The 21414-nt window shown below is 41.9% G+C and overlaps 1 protein-coding gene across 6 annotated transcripts in view; it reads right to left on the reverse strand.

The window, feature by feature from the left end:
• Positions 1-16185, reverse strand: part of MAP9 (microtubule associated protein 9) — a 61013-nt gene extending 44828 nt beyond the window's left edge. For 4 of the 6 annotated variants that reach the window (XR_014264151.1, XM_082463533.1, XM_082463530.1 and 1 more), the window contains exons 1-4: positions 5058-16185; positions 3301-3448; positions 2470-2554; positions 1074-1391 (exon numbers count right to left, since the gene is read on the reverse strand). Coding sequence is in view for 5 of the 6 variants with exons in the window: in XM_082463533.1 (XP_082319659.1) it covers positions 1074-1391; positions 2470-2554; positions 3301-3375 (478 nt within the window). In the remaining variant the exon portion in view is untranslated. The remainder of the gene's footprint in view (positions 1-1073; positions 1392-2469; positions 2555-3300; positions 3449-5057) is intronic. The other 2 variants (XM_082463532.1, XM_082463534.1) reach the window with 2 other exon arrangements.
• Positions 16186-21414: the final 5229 nt, after the last annotated feature.

The raw sequence follows: 21414 nt of genomic DNA on the forward strand, positions 1-21414 counted from the left end.
CCCTTGTTTCTGCATGGCAGCCCAGGGGATGTCACAGCAGTTGGTGCCTGCTTTACTCCATCTCTGCTGCACTATGCACAGAGCCCAGTAGAACTGTGGAGAAACTACTGTAATCACACCAGGAACATCCCCACAGAAAATTGAGTTTTAGTGGATTTTCCTGGGGAACAGAGAAACCAAATGGAGATTCTCTTTTCTTAAGGAAAGTCTGGAGGCTTAAACAATAACAGCAACAACACCTCCCCCCACCACCCCCTTCAAATATACAAATGCCAAACAAATATTCTGGCAAGTGGCTGCATGGAAATGATTGTTTTAAGGACTAGCCCCAATGCTGCTATAACCCTGATGTCTGGAGTGTGAGATGGATTAGAAAGGATTCCATTGTAGTTCCACTGCTAAAAACAAAATTGGAGCTCACAGGCCTAAGCAAGTCTGGACCGAGGAGCTTTGGAGCCACAGCTGTGGATGACTGAAGGTACTTTGGCCAGCTATCAGGCACTAGCAGAGATACAAGACTGAACGTACAACTGGACATCAGAATTATGGTTTTTCTCTATGGTTTTATTATTTTTATTTATATCTGTAAAATTGAAAAGTTAAGTCTGATTTTTTTTTCTTAAGTATCTACTAGCCACCATACGCAGTGGTCAAGAATCCACCTGCCAATGTGGGGGACACGGGTTCAATCCCTGGTCTGGGAAGATCCGACATGCCACGGAGCAACTAAGCCCATGCACCACAATTACTGAGCCTGTGCTCCAGAGTCCGTGAGCCACAGCTACTGAACCCATGCAGCACAACTACTGAAGCCTGCATGCCTAGAGCCCATGCTCCACAACAAGAGAAGCCACCGCAATGAGAAGCCCGTGCACTGCAATGAAGAGTAGCCCCCGCTCTCCACAACTAGAGAAAGCCTGTGAGTGGCAAAGAAGACCCAACGGAGCCAAATATAAATAAGAAATAAATAAATAAAAATTTAAAAAAATCTACTAGCTACCATGTAAAAGTATTTTGTGATTATCTTAAAATAAATTTTCAAGAAATGCAATTACAGTAACCTAACAAATTACCTGAAGATACGCTTTTGATTGGAAGAATTCTGGGTTTCATTTCCATTTTAATTTTCTCTTTTTCAACTTCTTGTTGTTTATTTTGAGATTCAGATAAGGGATTTACAACCATGCCTTCACCACCATCAGGTGCCATTTCATCATTTTTGATAGAGACTACTGGCTCATCTTTCCTCACATCATTGATTGATTTCTTGGTTTTCAAAAAAGACCGTTTTGGAGAATTCTTTACTTCATAATCTGATATATGAAAATCATTAATCTTTTTCTTAACTGAATTTTCATCTACTGAGGTGTCAGAAAAATCACCTAAGGAAACTGAAAAATAGAAGAGAAAAAATATTTTCAATAGTATATTTTAAAGTTTTGAACATTACATCAATCAAAAAGATTACCTTAAAGACTGGAAATGAATTTACAACTGTGAATAGATTTGCAGCCCTAAAAAACAGATAACTTTGGCAGTTTTTATTGGCATTTGTAAAATAAAAATTTCAGTTTCATTAATTTATTCAAAACATACTTATCGAGTATGAATAGTTTGTCAAGGCAAACACTGTGCTTGCTCTGAGAAAAGTCATTCAAAAGTTCTTCAAAATAATAATCAGCCATGGACATTTAAATTAGATTTTGGACTGTAAAGCTTTTCTTTTTTTTTCAAAAACTTCATAAAATCAACAATATTTGTAAATGGAAGAATTTGCTAATAATGTTTTTTCATAAAAATTTTGGAACTGCAATTCCATCCATACCACAGTATTAGATTTTACTATGAGAAGAATAATAAAGAATGCTAACCGAACTATAAAGCAATGATTTAACTATTGTTCTGATTACTTTTACAGAGAACATTGAGAGTTATTCACTGAAAGTATAAAACACTGAATTTCAAGTTTAGAATTTTGTATGTTTATCCTGAAATGTAAAATATTAATATTTTACATAATCAAAACAAACCAAATTAACCATACAGTACTGATATACTGGGTTTTTTAAACTGATTCCCTGTCACAGCCAAAGAAACCTTGATTTATAAAAAGCATTATAAAAATGATCCTAACGTGCACAAAGTTTAGTTCTATGGGCCCTAGTTATTACCTTATAGGGTTGACCTTAAAGATGAACTTGTTATCTCCAATGTGGTTTACCACTAACAAGCAAATCTGCTGTCAGTTAAATTTTATTTTCATACACACATTCAGAAAAAAAACAAGGAAAATCATACAACTTCTTTAAAATTAAGAGTGGCTTTTTACTCATTAAAAAGTTGGAGATCTAAAACCTGTGAATTCATAGGTATTATTTTAACATAGTGATTTTTTTGCAGGGTTGGACTAAACCTAACTAAAGAAGCAAAAAGAAGAGAAGTGGTTTACTTTCCCATGTTCTCACATACCAATCTCATCACTGTCAAAGTCATCTGAGTATTCAGAACTTCTTTGTCTGGCTGAGCGAGCTGTAATTGCTTTTATTAGTTCATCCTGAAATGAGATAATTAAAATCAATTTCCTCCCAAATGTGGAGGTCTCATATATTGAATTAATTCTTTAAGCAAATAATGTGTGATTAATAACTGCCTTAAAACTTAGGTTTCATTCATTTAACAGATATTCACTGAAAGCCTACCTTATGCCATGCACCCAACCCCTAAGACTCAATGCAGAATATCACAGACAATTCCTTTCCTCATGGAGTTTAGGGTTAAATTAAAGAAGACAGACAACACCAAGCAAATTAATTGAAGGACTCAATTTAGACAGGATTCATTATAAACTGGCATTATGGAAGAAACTGGTATTCTTTATGATCTTTTGTTTCAGCATATTGCTTTTAACAGATGTAATCAATACTGCAAACTTAGAGGCTGAGTTCAAAATTGTAGTGACTGGACAGGGAAAAGCTAAATGTTATAATGTTACACCGGGGGAAAAAAAACCCAATTTTTATATGAAAATGGCAATTAGAAGCTGCTATTCAACTTTTAAAAGCTAATTTAACTTTTAATATAGTAAGAACCTAGTACTGAGTTTAGTTTGGTAGTCTTAAAGCCACACAGAAGAGTTGGTAATACTGGAGCCCAAATACAATCATCTGCAAAATTTCAAAAGAAACATAGATTTACTCCAGCTTTACATAGGACTGTTGTATTGAATAGAAGCACTTTCAAGTCCAATATTCCTAATACAGTGTTTAACATGTAAAATCATTCAAAATAAAAATACTTTACCTGGAAAGTAGTTCTTTTGGTGACTTTTGGACTCTTTGTATATGCCAAAGTTGTGCTAAAAACTTCATCAGACATAGTGTTTACTTTAATTCTCTAACTTTATAAAATGGCTAACAAATGATAGGGATAATTCAACCTCTGATGGTGGCTGAAATATATAAAAAACAAATCAGACTTTTTTGCGTGCTTGAGAATTTCCATTACTACACTTAGTACTCCCTCCCTGCCCCCAAAGCCAAACAAAAACCAGAAAAGCATCATATGAACGTTGAGCTATATCTTCACTTTTAAGTAGCAGAGTAATAAACAGAGTTCTTGTAAAGAAAAAGCAAATTCTACTAACAAACTTGTGTTCAGAAAAATAAAATTCAAACTGAAGTTATCCAAAAATATTTCTACAATTATTTTATTATCCTAAATAAGTTTTACAATTATTGCACTCATTTAAATAATGAGTGCAATAGGTTGTTGCCAATTAAAATAGAAACTTTTTCACCTCCCTTCCATTCAAAAAGTATAATATAGCCTACAAAACAGCCATAATTATTTAAAAGACTACAAAGAAGACTATTGTCAGCATAAAGTACAGCAACGTTCCCCAACCTTTTTGGCACCAGGGACCAGTTTCGTGGAAGACAATTTTTCCACAGATGGCGGGTGGGGGGAATTGTTCGGGCGGTAATGTAAACGATGGGGACCGATGGGGGGCTGCAGATGAAGCTTCACTCACTCGCCCGTCGTTCACCTACTGCTGTGTGGTCCGGTTCCTGGTTCCTAACAGGGGTCTGCGGCCTGGGGTTGGGGACCCCTGAAGTACAGAAGCCCCCTACATACCAATGAGTTCCATTCCAAGATTGTGTTTGTAAGTCCAATTTGTTCGTAAGTCCAACAAATTTAGCCTAGGTACCCAACAGTAGTACAGTACAACAACTAGCATACAGGGGCCGGCATCAAGTGAACAGGCAAGAAGAGTTACTGACTGGAGGAGGGAGAGGAGGTGGAAGATGGTAGAGTTGAAGGATTGTCAGCAATAGGAGACGGAGGGCAAGCTGCAATTTCACTCATGCCTGACATTGATGGTACATGTTCTGCTTCCTGGCTGCATTCAATTCTATCTACCCTCTTGCTTCCGGGCATCCTGGGCTTGAAATAAAGATACTGAACTACTGTGCCCTATACAGTACTGTACAGTAAAGTACACAAAAGCACAACCACTTGTAGAGGACGCACGCACGTGACAATGTACACCATACACGTGAACTAACGTACGTGATTGGACATGAGAACGCAGGTTCTCATCTTTTAAAGTTCGCAACTTGAAGGTTCATAGGTAGGGGACTTAGTGTATATAACCAAGAACATCACCATTTTTTTAAAAAAAGTTTACATACAGTGCTGGGAAAGAAAAAGATCGTAAATAGTGATATTTTTCCAGCCACTCTTCCCTCTCACAAGTGTTGAAATACTATTAGATAAAACAAAAAGAAGCTTCTGTGATGGACTACATTAAAATCTCTGTTAAATGGTCCTGTGGACGTTTCCAGTGCTCCAGGCGGAGGCTGCTCACCCTCCCCGCCACCCTCAGCAGCGCGGGGTGGGGGACCGCTCCGGCCCGGCCAGGTTGCGCCCTGTGCCTGCTCGATCTGCCCCGTGTGGCCGACCAAGCAAGCACCCGTCATTAGCCAGGTCGGTGCATAGCCGAGCGCCGCCTCCGCCCCGATTCTCCACAACCCTCAAGTCCTGCGGTCTGTACTCACTCTGCATTCCTGCGGATGTCTCCCCGCGACCGGAGGAACCAGCTGCTGGCCCCTCTCCTGGGCCTGGCCCTGGCTGCTCTCAGAGACCAACTCTGCAGGGAGCGAGGAGGCGGTACTAAGAACGGAGGTGGGAAGCCGTTGCTAGGAAACAGCGTCTCCGGGAGGAAGTGACATACCGCGCCGCAGGTCTCTCGGGTACCTAACACCGCCCTACAGCCCGCCGTGTCACTGGTGCAACCGCCCAGACGAAGGAAATGACATCAGCCCTCTGGGTCTGGGGAGAAGGGTGCTTTATCGGCCGCCTGTGCTTCAATCATTACCTAGGAGACAGAACCTGTCCAGCTTCCACCTGCGCGCTGAGAGCTGGCGCTTGTCAGTGGCGTTAGGATCTTCAGCCGCACAAAGCACATCCATCGTTCGTTTTGCCACAGTTGTCACAGACATGAAGTTCTGTGAATCGTAGTAGTGTACTAACGGACTAGTGCCCTAACAGATGGGACAGAATAGCAAGATAGAGACGTTTGCAGGTTCAGGGGTCAAACTACGCGTTTGAATCCTGGTGCACCTCCCTCTGTCCGTGTGACGCCGTGCAAGTTAACGTCTGTACACCCCAGTTTCCTCTTCTGTAAAATAAACAAATAAAGATAATAATATTAATAGCCACCTTAATAGCGTTGCTGTCAGTATTGAATGAAATCATGCAGATGGAATACTTGGAAGAGTGCCTGGGATTGCATTCCGTCAATGTTAGATACTCTCTTTGTGCAACTCAGCCACAAAGGGCCTGGATAGAAGTCATCCCTTGTCCACACAGCTGAAAACCCATTCCGAGTGTTTCTTTAATGTAAAGTTCCCCGCTTTGTATATGTACTCGGTGGATAATCTGGCTAAAATCAAACCAGTCCACAAAATGATCTAATAGGCAGAGGACTGTGTGCTGATAAGGTAACCAAAATCAACACCACTTAATTAGCATAGGTAATCCTTAAACAAATAAACAAAGACTTTTCTTTATAGACTTTAAAATAACAAGGATTTCTACTTTTTTTAATTTAAAAGAAGCTCAATCCTAAATTGTCTGAATGCATTTATTATTCATTGACAAGTAATTAAACTTCTTGCCGGTATTTTTCCCCTGACTCTGAAATATATTTTCACTTGTTCATCAAATATTTATAAACAAATCACATTGAGATATAAGTTTAATAAATCAATGTGTTGAAAAACCAAATGTGCATAACAAGAAATACGAAATTAAGTGTAAAAAAAACCTATGCTTTTAACAATATGTGCAATGCAATTTTTTAGATACTATGTTCAGTTGATGCTCAACTTGTCCTTGTTTGAAAAACTCAGTTTGATCAACATTTGCTTAACTTTGATGTTTTCAAACATTTTTGGATGTCTGCATCAAAGATTTTTCATTCACCACTTACTGTTAACTTTCTGACCCATATAAGTTATTAATCAACAAATATGATTCCATCATAGTACCTGTGTCCACAAGGAAAGGACAAGGTCCACATTTTCCTTATATGTGAAGTACTAATTTGTTTGTGTTGAAGTATTTATATTCATTCAAAATGCTCTGTTCATTTTTTTCATCCATTTGGCTAATATAGTTTTCACTTGGATATGGCTTAAGAAAATAAAATTCACAAAGATATTAATAAAAAGAGCCTTTAAGGAAAAAGTCTATCTTTTTTTACAGAACCCACTAGATTTATATTTTTAACTTAATTCAAAATAATTAATACAGGATATAAAAGCTATGCCATACATAGCTATAGTAAATAAGACAGTTAACCTGAACTAGTTAATTTCTCACAAGCCCTAAGGCACAATGTCTTTCCACTATTATGTTAAGCACCAGAATATTATGCACTTTATTAATATTTTCAGGTAGCTTCAGTATAATAATATGTTAATAATAACATTATATAAACCTGAATTAATAGCATGATGTTTTCTGATGTATAGTTTGCAATAAATAACTGTTGAATGAATGAATGAAATCAAGAATAAACAAATAGCATTTAAAGCTGAAAAATAATTTTTGAAACATTCCTATAAAAGCTCATGGATACTCACTTAAGAAAATGAAAACACTCCAACACACAAAATTTCAGTAGCTTATGTAACATTTTCTCTATATTTCATTTTTCTAATATATATTTGATCACAGAAGTATTTGCCTAGCAAACTTTTTTGAGTTTACTACTCTTTTCATTTCCAAACTTTGCCTTCATTCATTCATTCAATAAGTAAGTATACCCATAACATTTTGGGTCAGATTTGGTGAGTTCCAAGGTAAAGCAGACTAAGTCCCTGCCTGGGGATCCTGTAGACTAGAGAGAGCTAGAAGGCTGAGTAAACACATAATGACTGTACACTGTGAGAATTTCTTTATAGGAATACAAAGTAAGAAGCTCTCAAGAGAGAAAAATTCTTCCTGGAGGTTCTAAAGGGTTTTCACAGAGAAAGTGAATTCAAGTTGATTAATGAATTTAGGAGATAAGGAAGGATTTTAAGCAGAGGAAATGGTCTATGAATATGGAGGTTAACACTGTTCTATCTGAGGGGCAAGGAGGGGAGTGAGAAGCTCCATTTCCAGATCAAGAAGCAAACGAAAAGTGACTCTTCTTCAAAATTTCCCTGCCTTCACAAGAACAGGCAAATTGTTAATGTCTTTTGACTGGCAGTTAGAGAAAAACGATCTTGTGCTCATAGGCAGCGCTGGTTGAAAACATACAGCACGTGTTTAACATCTTGAGAAGTATGTTACAAAAGCAAATCCCTCTGGGTGTCAATTGATAAAGATTATACTTGCATTAAGCATTGAATGCCTATGTTGGCAGAGGATAGGAGAAAGAGCCCAGATTCAAGTGCACTTACCAATCAGTACCAGGGCCAATTTGTGGGAGAAGAACAGCAAGAAGCTTATAGAAGGTAAATATCAGAATCTTGAAGAAAGACAAACATGACGAACTACACTGGCCATCTTTACTCAAATATAGCAGTATGTATTCTTTTGGGCTGTTAAGCAGACATACATGAATACAGCAAGAGAAGCATGATTCGTCATAATTCGAACTCAGAAGTTGTAATTCAAACAGGTACCTATAGTATGATTTTTTCCCCATGTTAGTTTACAACTGCAAAGGTGACTTGGAGAGAAAGCACTTCCACTGCCTAAAAAGGCTTGTGTTCTGTGCAGTAATCCTATGTGTCTTCTGAAAGCGAGAGGAAAGGAATTTCAGGCATGATGTACTTTCTCTGTAAAAAAACAAAACAAAACAATCATCCCCAAAGGAAGTAGGACTTCGTGAATTGTTCCTGAGCTCAGCAATATTCTTGCATCTCCAGCTAAATGAAGAGACGGACTTAGCTTAATTTCCTAGGGTGACTAGAAGTGAATGCCTTTAAGACTGTTGCAAGGCTTGCATCCTACTGGGTAAAACATACGGATTTTTGCAAGCTACTAGGAGGAACGGGAGAACATACCAAAGACTGGGAGACTGACCTTTGGCCAGTGACCGAGAGATGAAAGCATTGGGGAAGAACTGGTCTTTTAGAGACTTATATGGGCTACAGTTGAAACGCTTCTCCATAAGGTGTTTGACCAAGAATGGTTAAGACACGTTTTCACCCCTCCTAGCAGAAGCAGATTCCTTTCCTATGTACAAGGCCTTTCTTCACACCCATGTGTACCAAGGCCAGGCACGGACGTTTCAGTGAAGAGTAATATTAGGAAGGATGGAATACCCACTGCAATTAGAGGGCTGGTGATCTTCAGCTGAGCACTGCCAAGGGCGGTATGAAATGACAAGTGAAACCGTTTGCAAAAACAATTCATAGGAAGAGGCTTTGGGTTACCGGGTTAGACCTGTCTCTCCTCCACGGAGAGTAGGGCTTACTTACTGTCTATAGCAGAGAAAGTATAGGTGCAGAGACCTTTCCTTAGGTGGATGATCAAATGGAAGTCAAGTTCATGGGGAGCCCTGTTAAAGGGACAGCCAAGCAAGATAAGAGGAGTCACTTGAAAAATGCACTCGTCTTAGGGTACCCGGTACAAGCAACCACTGTGTGAAATCTGTATCCTGCGAGCTGCTCTCTTTAGGCCATGGGTAGTCGGATGCATGCTAGATATCAGAAATTTCACACATTGTATTGATTTGCCACGTGAAACTCTTCGGTCACACCGGAAACAGGCTACGATTCATCTGATAGCCTGCACTACAACGGTTTCCTCAGCTTAGTTTATAGCTGCCTTCAGGTAAGAGGTGCAAGCCTGAGTTGGCTAGAAAGCGTTTCCACTATTAAAAGGCCTGTATTCCGACCAGTAAATATTTTTGTCCTCTCAAACAGAGATGAAAGGAATTTCACTCATGGTTTACTGTCTCTGTCAAAGAGTCACCACCAGAGGAAGCAGGGTGTGAGAATGGTTGCAGAGCTCTGAAATACACTTCTTCTTCAGCCGAATGACGAGAAGGGATCAGCTTAGTTTCCTAGTGTGACTAGAGGCGAATGCATTTAAGTTTGTATGAAAGGGTGGTGTCCTACTGGTAAAACATACGTGAGTATACCTAGCCACAAAGAGGATGGTTGAGAAGACATTGACCTCCGTGGAGACGCACTTTCGCACTTGGATAACAAGAGAAGAGCTGTAGGCATAAGACTTACGTATCTGCTGCTTCTATGGCCTAAACTGAACACCCTCCTCCCTGTGGTATTTAACTGAGAATGAGAGGGAAAAGCGTACAACCAGCCAAAGAGAAGTAGCTTCCTTTCTGAAGCAGAAAGCCTTTCTTCAATGCTATGTGAAGGGCCTTGTGTTCCAGGTGGGTGAGAAAAAGGTAATGTTACAGAAAGAAAAATTCTCAGTGTGCATGGAGGCCGGGAAGTGCCCAGTGGAGTTTTACCGATGGTAGCTTTCATTGCGAACATTGACAGTTTAGTGGAAGCCTTGAAAGGCCGAATCCTTAGTGTTACCTGGTTAGACCTGTCTCTCTTACATGGAGAGAAAAGCTTGCTTACTGGGTATTGCAGGGAAAGACTAGGTGCAGATACCTCTCTTTGGTGGATGATCAAATGAAAGTCAAGTGCATGGGGAGCCCTGTTAAAGGGACAACCTGGCAAATTAAGAAGAGGCACTTTAAAAATGCACTCATCTCAGCGTACATGATAGAATCGTCTAGAGTGAAGGCTGTGTGAAATGTGTGTCCTATGAGCTGTTCTCCAAAGGCCATGGGTGAGTCTGATGCATGCTAGATCTCAGAAACTTCACACATTGTACTGATTCACCTTTTGAAACTCTTCACTCACTTTGGAATAAGGCTACAGTTCCTCTGGCAGGCCTACACAGCAACGGTTTCCTCAAGTTAGTTTATATCTGCCTTCAGGTAAGAGGGGCGAGTGTGAGTTGGCTAGAAAGCGTTTCCACTGCCTTAAAAGATCTGTATTCTGGCCAGAAAACATTTTTGTCTTTTCAAGTTGAGAAGAAGGGAAATAGGGTCATTGTGTACTGTCTCTGTCGAAGAGTCATACACAGAGGGAGCAGTGTGTGAGAATGGTTGTAGAGTTCTGCGATACTCTTCATTTCAGCTGAATGACAAAAAGTGCTCAGCTTAGTTTCCTAGGGTAACTACAGGTAATGCATTTTACTTTGTTTGAAAGGCTGGGGTCTTACTGGTAAAATATATGTGAGTTTTCAAGCCAAAAGAAGGATGGTTGAGAAGACACCGACCTCTGTGGAGATGGACTGTCGTGCTTGGATCATGCGAGGAGAGCTGTAGGCATAGGGCTTTGGTCGCTGCTTCTTCTAGGGCCTAACCTGAACACCCTCCTCCCAGTGGTATTTAACTGAGAATGGTAGGGAAAAACCTTCAACCTGCCAAAAAGAAGTACCTTCCTTTCTGAAGCAGAAACCCTTTCATCAATGCCATTTGAAGGGCCTTCTCTTTCAGATGGCTGAGAAAAAGATAATATTACAAAAGGAGAAATACACACTGTTCACGGAATCCTGGTGATGCTCAGAGGAGTTTTGCTGAGGGTAGCTTTCATTGTGAACTTTGACCGTTTGGCGGAAGCATTTGCAAGGCCAAGTTTAGTGTTGCCTGGTTAGACCTGTTTCTCGTACATGGAAAGTAGGACTTGCTTCCTGGGTACTGCAGGGAAAGTCTAGGTGCAGAGCTATAGCCTTAGGTGGAGGATCAAATGGAAGCCAAGTGCATGGGGAGCACTGTTAAAGGGACAACGAGGCAAGATAAGAAGAAGCACTCGTCTCAGTGTAAAAGGTAGAATCATCTAGAGTGAAGACTGTCTGAAATGAGTATCCTACAAGCTGCACTCCGGAGGCCAAGGGTGAGTCTGATGCAAGCGAGATTTCAGGAATTTCACACATTTCGATTCGGCTTTTGAAACTCTTTGGTCACTTTGGAATAAGGCTACAATTCCTCTGGCAACCCTACACTACAAGGGTTTCCTCACGTTAGTTTATAGCTGCCTTTAGGTAAGAGAGGCAAGGGTGAGTTGGCCAGAAAGCGTTTCCACAGCCTTAAACGATCCGTATTCCGACCGGAATATAGTTTTGTCTTTCAAATTGAGAGGAAAGGAAATTCGGGCAAGGTGTACTGTCTCTGTCAAACAGTCATTCACAGAGGAAGCAGGGTGTGAGAATGGTTGCAGACGTCTGCAATACTCTTCGTCGTCAGCTAAATGAGGAGAAGCGCTCAGCTTAGTTTCATAGGGTGACTAGAGGTGAATGCCTTTAAGTTTCTATGAATGGCTGGTGTCCTACTGCTAAAACATATGTGAGTTTTCCAATCCACAAGGAGAATGGTTTCGAAGACATTGACTTCTGTGGAGATGGACTTTCCCACTTGGATCATGCGAGGAGAGCTTTAGTCATAGGGCGTTGGTTGCTGCTGCTTCTATGACCTAAGCTGAACACCCACCTCCCAGTGGTATTTAACTGAGAATGATAGGAAAAAGCGTTCAAACTGCCAAATGAGAATAGGTTTCCTATCTGAAGCAGAAAGACTTTCTTCAATACCATTGGAAGGGCCTTCTGTTCCTGATGGGTGAGAAAAAGATATTATTACAGAAGGAGAAATTCACACTGTACGTGGAGCCCTGGGGTTGCTCAGAGTAGTGTTCCCGAAGGCAACTTTGATTGCAAACGTGGACCACTTCGTGGAAGAGTATGGAAGGAAGAGACTTTAGTGTTACCTGCTTATACCTGTCTGTCCTACACGGAGAGTACAACTTGCTTACACTCTACTGCAGGGAAAGTCTAGGAGCAGCACTCTATCCTTTGGTGGATGATCAAATGGAATCAAGTGCATGGGGAGCCCTGTTAAAAAGACAGCCAAAGCAAGATAAGAAGAGCCATTTGAAAAATTCACTCATCTCAGTGTACCCAGTAGAAACATCTACTGTGTGAAATCTGTATCCTGCCAGCTGCTCTCCTTAGGCCATGTGTGAGTCTGTGCATGCTAGATTTTATAAATTTCAAATATTGTATTGATTCGGCATGTTAAACTCTTCAATCACACCGGAATCAGGCTCCTAGTCATCTGGCAGCCTGCACTACAACAGTTTCCTCACATTAGTTTATAGCTGCCTTCAGAAAAGAGGTGCAAGCCTGAGTTGGCTAGAAAGCGTTTCCACTATCTAAAATGTCCCGTATTGCGAGCAGTAAACACTTTTGTCAAATTGAGACAAAAGGAATTTCACTCACGGTGTACTCTCTCTCTCATAGAGTCCCCACCAGAGGAAGTAGGGTGTGTAAAATGTTCCAAGCTCTGAAATACTCTTCATCTTCAGCCCAAAGATGAGCAAGTCTCAGCTTAGTTTACTATGGTTTGCATGAAAGGCTGGTGTCCTACTGGTAAAAGATTTGTGGGTTTTCCTAGCCACAAGGAGGATTGCTGAGAAGACACCGACCCCTGTGGAGGTGGACTTTTGCGCTTGGATCATGAGAAGAAAGCTGTAGGCAAACGGCTTCTGTGACTGCTGCTTCTATGGATAAGCTGAACAGCATCCTCTCTGTGGAATTTCACTGAGAATGATAGGAAAAAGCGTTCAACCTGCCAAAGAGAAGCAGCTTCCTATCTAAAGCAGAAAGCTTTTCGCAATGCCATGTGAAGGGCCTTGAGTTCCTGGCAGGTGTGAAAAAGATAATATTACAGAAGGAGATATTCGCAGTGTTTGTGGAGCCCTGGCGTTGCTCAGAGGAGTTTTGCCAGGGCAATTTTCATTGCAAACGTTGACCATTTGATGGAAACATTTGAAAAGCCGAGTCTTTAGTGTTACCTGGTTATACCTGTCTCTCTTACACGGAGAGAAGGCCTTGCTTACTGGGTACTGCAGGGAAAGTCCACGGGCAGAGAGCCCTCTCATTAGGTGGATGGTCAAATGGAAGTCAAGTGCATGGGGAGCCCTTTTAAAGGGACAACCTGTCTAATTAAGAACAGGCACTTGAAAAATACACTCATCTCAGCGTACACGGTAGAATCGTCTACAGTGAAGGCTGTGTGAAATGTGTATCTAACGAGCTGCACTCCGTAGGCGATGGGTGAGTCTGATGCACGCTAGATATCAGAATCTTCACACATTGTATTGATTCTGCTTTTGAAACTGTTCGGTCACTTTGGAATAAGGCTACTATTCCTCCGGCAGACCTACACAACGACGGTTTCCACACGTTAGTTTATAGCTGCCTTCAGGTAAGAAGGGAGAGGGTGAGTTGGCTAGAAAGCGTTTCCACTGCCTTAAAAGATCCGTGTTCTGACCATAAAATATTTTTGTCTTTTCAAATTGAGAAGAAGGGAAATTCGGGCACGTTGTACAGTCCCTGTCAAACAGTAATCCACAGAGGAAGCAGGGTGTGAGAATGGTTGCAGAGGTCTGCAATACTCTTCGTCGTCCGCGGAAATACGAGAAGCACTAAGCTTACTTTCCTAGGGTGACTAGAGGTGAATACCTTTAAGATTGTATGAAAGACTGGTGTCCTACTGGTAAAACATATGTGAGTTTCGTAGCCACAGTGAGGATGGTTGAGAAGACATCGACCTCCATGGACACACTTTCGCGCCTTGATAACGAAAGGAGAGCTTTAGGCATAGAATTTTGCCGCTGCTTTTCTATGGCGTAAACCGAACCACCTTCTCCCTGTGGTAGTTAACAGAGAATGATAGGAAAAAGCGTTCAACCTGCCGAAGAGAAGTAGCTTAGACCTGTCTCTCTTACACTGAGAATAGGGCTTGCTAACTGGATACTGCAGGGAAAGTCTAGGTGCAGAGCCCTCTCCTTAGGTGGATAATCAAATGGACATCAAGTGCATGGGGAGCTCTGTTAAAGGGGCAACCAGACAAATAAGTAGAGGCCCTTTAAAAAAGCACTCATCTCAGTGTACACGGTAGAATCCTTTAGAGTGAAGGCTGTGTGACATGAGTATCCTACAAAATGCACTCCAGAGGTCAAGGTTGAGTCTGATGCATCCGAGATCTCAGAAATTTCACACATTGGATCTATTCGGCTTTTGAAACTCTTCAGTCACTTTGGAATAAGGTGACAATTCCTCTGGGAAACCTTACATTACATTAAAACCCTACACTACAACGGTTTCCTCACATTTGTTTATAGCTGCCTTCAGGTAGGAGAGGCAAGGGTGAGTTGGCTAGAAAGCGTTTACACTGTCTTATAAGATCCATATTCCGACTGGAAAATATTTTTGTCTTTTCAAATTGAGAGGCAAGGAAATTCGGGCACGCTGTACTGTCTGTGTCAAACAGTCATCCACAGAAGAAGCAGGGTGTGAGAATGGTGGCAGAGATCTGCAATACTCTTCATCATTAGCCGAATGACGAGATGCGTTCAGCTTAGAGACCTAGGGTGACTAGAGGTGAATGCATTGAAGTTTTTATGAAAGGCTGGTGTCCTACTGCTAAAACATGCGTGAGTTTACCTAGCCACAAGGAGGATGGTTGAGAATATATCGACCTCCATGGAGACAGACTTTGGCGCTTGGATCATGCAAAGAGAGCTTTGGGCATATGGCTTTTGTTGCCGCTCATTCTATGGCCTCTGCTGAACACCCTCTTCCCTGTGGAATTTAACTTAGAATGATAGGAAAAAGTGTTCAACCTGCCAAAGAGAAGTAGCTTCCTTCCTGAAGCAGAAAGCCTTTTTGCAATGCCTTGTGAAGGGCCTTGTATTCCTGGTGGGTGAGAAAAATGTAATGTTACAGAAGCAGAAATTCACACTCTTTGTGGAGCGCTGGCGTTGCTCAGAGGAGTTTTGCCGAGGGCATCTTCATTGTGAAGGTTGACTGTTTGGTGGAAGCATTTGAAAGGCCGAGTGTTTAGTGTTACCTGGTTAAACCTGTTTCTCTTACACGGAAGGTAGGGCTTGCTTACTGGGTACAGTAGGGAAAGTCTAGGTGCAGAGCCGTCTCCTTAGTTGGATAATCAAATGGACGTCAAATGCATAGGTAGCCCTGTTAAAGGGACAACCAGGCAAATAAAGAAGAGGCACTTGAAAAATGCACTCATCTCAGCGTTCATGGTAGAACCGTCTACAGTGAAGGCTGTGTGAAATGTGGATCCTACGAGCTAGTCTCCAAAGGCCATGGGTGAGTCTGATGCATGCTCGATCTCAGGAACTTCACACATTGTATTGATTCAGCTTTTGAAATTCGGCGGTCAATTTTTTTCTTCTTTTTAACATTTCTTTTTAACATCTATTTTACATATGGTAGTGTATATATGTCTATATATACACTACTGCTCTCTCACTTTGTCCCAGCTTACCCTTCCCCCTCCGTGTCCTCAAGTCCATTCTATAGTAGGTCTGCGTCTTTATTCCCATCTTGTACCTAGGTTCTTCATGACCTTTTTTTTTTAACATCTTTATTGGAGTATAATTGCTTTACAATGGTGTGTTATTTTCTGCTTTATAACAAGGTGAATCAGTTATACATATACATATATCCCCGTATCTCTTCAATCTTGCATCTCCCTCCCTCCCGCCCTCCCTATCCCACCCCTCTAGGTGGTCACAAAGCACAGAGCTGATCTCCCTGTGCTATGCGGCTGTTTCCCACCAGCTATCTATTTTACATTTGGTAGTGTATATATGTCCATGCCACTCTCTCACTTTGTCTCAGCTTACCCTTCCCCCTCCGTGTCCTCAAGTCCATTCTATAGTAGGTCTGCGTCTTTATTCCCATCTTGTACCTAGGTTCTTCATGACTTTTTTTTTTAACATCTTTATTGGAGTATAATTGCTTTACAATGGTGTGTTATTTTCTGCTTTATAACAAGGTGAATCAGTTATACATATACATATATCCCCGTATCTCTTCAATCTTGCATCTCCCTCCCTCCCGCCCTCCCTATCCCACCCCTCTAGGTGGTCACAAAGCACAGAGCTGATCTCCCTGTGCTATGCGGCTGCTTCCCACTAGCTATTTATTTTACATTTGGTAGTGTATATATGTCCATGCCACTCTCTCACTTTGTACCAGCTTACCCTTCCCCCTCCCCCTATCCTCAAGTCCATTCTCTGGTAGGTCTGCGTCTTTATTCCCATCTTGCCCCTTGTTTCTTCACGACCATTTTTTTTTCTTAGATTCCATATATATGTGTCAGCATACAGTATTTGTTTTCTCTTTCTGACTTACTTCACTCTGTATGACAGACTCTAGGTCCATCCACCTCACTACAAATAACTCAATTTTGTTTCTTTTTATGGCTGAGTAATATTTCATTGTGTATATGTGCCACATCTTCTTTATCCATTCATCTGTCGATGGACAGTTCGGTTGTTTCCATGTCCTGGCTATTGTAAATAGAGTTGCAAGGAACATTGTGGTACATGACTCTTTTTGAATTATGGTTTTCTCAGGGTATATGCCCAGTAGTGGGATTGCTGGGTCATATGGTAGTTCTATTTTTAGTTTTTTAAGGAACCACCATACTGTTCTCCATAGTGGCTGTATCAATTTAAATTCCCACCAACAGTGCAAGTGGGTTCCCTTTTCTCCACACCTTCTCCAGCATTTATTGTTTGTAGATTTTTTGATGATGGCCATTCTGACTCTGCGGTCACTTTGGAATAAAGTTACAATTCTTCTGGCAGGCCTACACTACAACGTTTTCCGCATGTTAGTTTATATCTACCTTTAGGTAAGAAGGGCAAGCCTGAGTTGGCAAAAAAGTGTTTCCCCTCATTAAAAAGATCTGTATTCCGACCAGAAACATTTTTGTCTTGTCAAATGGAGGTAAAAGGAAATTCTCTCACAGTGTATTGTCTCTGACCAAGAGTCAACACCAGAGGTTGCAGGGTGTGAGAATGGTTGCAGAGCTAGCTCTGCAATACTCTTCCTCTTCAGCCGAATGCTTAGAAGTGCTCAGCTGAAGTTTCCTAGGGTGACTAGAGGTGAATGCCTTTAATTTTGTATGAACGGCTGGTGTCCTACTGCTAAAATATATGTGGGTTTTCCTAACCCCAAGGAGGATGGTTTTGAAGATATCAACTTCTGCGGAAGTGGACTTTCACACTTGGATCAGGCGAGGAGAGCTTTAGGCATAGGGCTTTTGTCGCTGCTGCTTCTAGGGCCTAAACTGAACATCCTCCTCCCTGTGGTATCTAACTGAGAATGGTAGGAAAAAGCGTTCAAACTGCCAAAAGAGAAGTAGCTTCCTTTCTGAAGCAGAAAGCCTTTGTTCAATGCCATTGGAAGGGCCTTCTGTTCCTGATGGCTGGGAAAAACATATTATTACAGCAGGAGAAATTAGCACTGTTCGTGGAGCCCTGTAGTGTTCAGAGTAGTTTGGCCGAGCGCAGCTTTGATTGCGAACGTTGATCGTTTAGTGGATGAGTATGGAAGGTAGAGACTTTAGTGTTACCTGCTTATACCTCTCTCTCCTACACGGAGAGTACAGCTTGCTTACACTCTACTGCAGGGAAAGTCTAGGAGCAGAGGTCTATCCTTTGGTGGATAATTAAATGAAAGTCAATTGCATGGGGAGTCCTGTTAAAAGGACAGCCAAAGCAAGATTACAAGAGCCACTTGAAAAATGCACTCCTCTCAGCGTACAAGGTAGAAGCATCTACCGTGTGAAATCGGTATCCTGTGAGCTGCTCCCCTTAGGCCATGGGTGAGTCGGATGCATGCTAGATTTTAGAAATTTCACCCATTGTATTGATTTGGCATGTGAAACTCTTCGGTCACACTGGAATCAGGCTACTATTCCTCTGAGAGGCCAGCACTACAACGGTTTCCTCACATTAATTTATAGCTGCCTTCAGGTAAGATGTGCAAGCCTGAGTTTGCAAGAAAGCATTTCCATTACTTCAAAACGCCCGTATTCCGACCAGTAAATATTTTTGTCTTGTCAAATTGAGACAAACAGAGTTTCACTCACGGTGTACTCTCTCTGTCATAGTGTCCCCACCAGAGGAAGCAGGGTATGTGAAAGGTTGCAGAGCTCTGAAATACTCTTTGTCTTCAGCTGAATGATGAGCAGGGCTCAGCCTAGTTTCCTAGGGTGAATAGAGGCAAATGCCCTTAAGTTTGCATGAAAGGCTGGTGTAGTACTGGTAAAACATGTATGAGTTTTCCTAGCCACAAGGAGGATGGCTGAGAAAACACCAACCTCTGAGGAGATGTACTTTCGTGCTTGGATCACATGAGGAGAGCTTTAGGTATAGGGCTTTTGTCACTGCTGCTTCTATGGCCTAAGCTGAACACCCTCCTCCATGTGTAATTTAACTGAGAATGATAGGTAAAAGCGTTCAACCTGCCAAAGTGAAGTAGCTTCCTTCCTGAAGCAGAAAGCTTTTTGCAATGCCATGTGAAGGACCTTGTGTTCCTGGCGGGTGAGAAAAAGATAATGTTAGAGTAGGAGAATTCGCACTGCTTCCGGAAGCCTGGCGTTTCTCAGAGGAGTTTTGCCGAGGACAGTTTTCATTGCAAAGGTTGACCGTTTGGTGGAAGCATTTGAAAGCCTGAGTGTTTAGTGTTACATGGTTAGACCTGGCTCTCTTACACAGAGAGAAGGGCTTGCTAACTGGGTACTGCAGGGAAAGTCTAGGTTCAGAGCACTTTCCTTAGGTGGGTGATCAAATGGAAGTCAAGTGCATGGGGAGCTCTTTTAAAGGGACAAGCAGGCAAGTAAGAAGAGACAGCTGAAAAAAGCACTCATCTCAGCGTATACCGTAGAATCCTCTAGAGTGAAGGCTGTGTGAAATGATTATCCTACGAGCAGCACTCCAGAGGCCATGGTTGAGTTTAATGCATGCTAGATCTCAGAAATTTCACACATTGTATCGATTCGGCTTTTGAAACTGTTCGGTCACTTTGGAATAAGCCTACAATTCCTCTGGCAAGCCTATACTACAACGGTTTCTGCACGTTACTTTATAGCTGCCTTTAGGTAAGAGAGGCAAGGGTGAGTTGGCTAGAAAGCGTTTCCACTGCCTCAAACGATCCGTATTCTGACCAGAAAACATTTTTGTCTTTTCACATTGAGAAGAAGGGAAATTCGGGCATGCTGTGCTGTCTCTGTCAAACTGTCATCCACAGAGGGAGTAGGGTTTGAGAATGGTTGCAGAGGTCTGCAATACTCTTCATCATCAGCCGAAATATGAGAAGCCCTCACCTCTACTTTCCTAGGGCGAGTAGAGGCAAATGCCTTAAGTTTGTATGAAAGGCTGGTGTTCTACTGCTAAAACATATGTGAGGTGTAGTAGCCACAAGGAGGATGGTTGAGAAGATATCGACCACCGTGGAGACACACTTTCACGCTTGGATAACGAGAGAAGAGCTTTAGGCAAAGTCCTTTTTTGCTGTTGCTTCTATGGCCTAAACTGAACACCCTCCTCCCAGTTGTGTTTAACTGAGATTGACAGGAAAAAGCGTTCAACATACCGAAGAGAAGTAGCTTCCTTTCTGAAGTGGAAAGCCTTCCTGCAATGCAATGGGAAGGGCCTTGTGTTCCTGGGGTGTGAGAAAAAGGTAATGTTACAGAAAGAAAAATTTGCAATATGTGTGGAGGCCGGGCAGAGCTCAGTGGTATTTTACTGAGGGCAGCTTTCATTGCAAACGCTGACGGTTTCGTGGAAGCATTTGAAAGGCCGAGTCTTTACTGTTACCTGCTGAGACCTGTCTCTCCTACAGGGATATTAGGGCTTGTTACTGGGTACTGCAGGGAAAATCTAGGTGCAGAGCCCTATCCTTAGGTGGATGATCAAGTGGAAGTCAAGTGCATGGGTAGCCCGGTTAAAGGGGCAACCAGGCAAATTAAGAGCAGACACTTGAACAATGAATTCATCTCAGCATACACGGTAGAATCGTCTACAGTGAAGGCTGTGTGAAATGTGTATCCTATGAGCTGGTCTCCGTAAGCCATGTGTGAGCCTGATGCATGCTAGATCTCAGAAATTTCACATATTGTATTCATTCGGCTTTTGAAACTCTTCGGTCACTTTAGAATACGGCTACAATTCCTCTGGCAGTCCTGCACTACAACGGTTTCCACACGTTAATTTATAGCTGCCTTCAGGTAAGAGTGGAAAGAATGAGTTGGCTAGAAAGCATTTCCACTGCCTTAAAACATCCATAATCTGACCACAAAATATTTTTGATTTTTCAAATTGAGAAGAAGGGAAATTCGGGCACGTTGTACTGTCTCTGCCAAACAGTCATCCACAGTGGAAGCAGGGTGTGAGACTGATTTCAGAATTTTGCAATACTGTTCGTCTTCAACCAAATGACCAGGAGTGCTCAGCTTAGTTTCCTAGGGTAACTGAAGGCGAATGCCTTTAATTTTGTTTGAAAGGCTGGTGTCGTACTCGTAAAATATATGTGAGTTTTCCTAGCCAAAAGGAGAATGGTTGTGAAAACACTGACCTCTGTGGAGATTGACTGTCGTGCTTGGGTCACGTGAGGAGAACAGAAGGCATAGGGCTTTTGTCGCTGCTGCTTCTCAGGACTAACTTGAACGCTCTCCTCCCTGTGGTATTTAACTGAGAATGGTAGGAAAAAGCCTTCAACCTGCCAAAAAGAAGTACCTTCCTTTCTGAAGCAGAAAGCCATTCTTCAAGGCCATTTGAGGGGCCGTCTTTTTTGTTGGCTGAGAAAAAGATAATATTACAGAAGGAGAAATTCGCACTGTTCATGGATCCCTGACGTTGCTCAGAGGATTTTTGCCGAGGGCAGCTTTCATTGCGAACGTTGACTGGTGGAAGCATGTGAAAGGCCAAGCCTTTAGTGTTACCTGGTTAGACCTGTCTCTCTTACACGGAGAGTAGTGCTTGCTAACTGGGTACTGCAGGGAAAGTCTATGTG

This window comes from Balaenoptera physalus (genome assembly GCF_965194825.1).
Source record: "Balaenoptera physalus genome assembly, chromosome: 5".
Classification (NCBI taxonomy): Eukaryota; Metazoa; Chordata; class Mammalia; order Artiodactyla; family Balaenopteridae; genus Balaenoptera; species Balaenoptera physalus.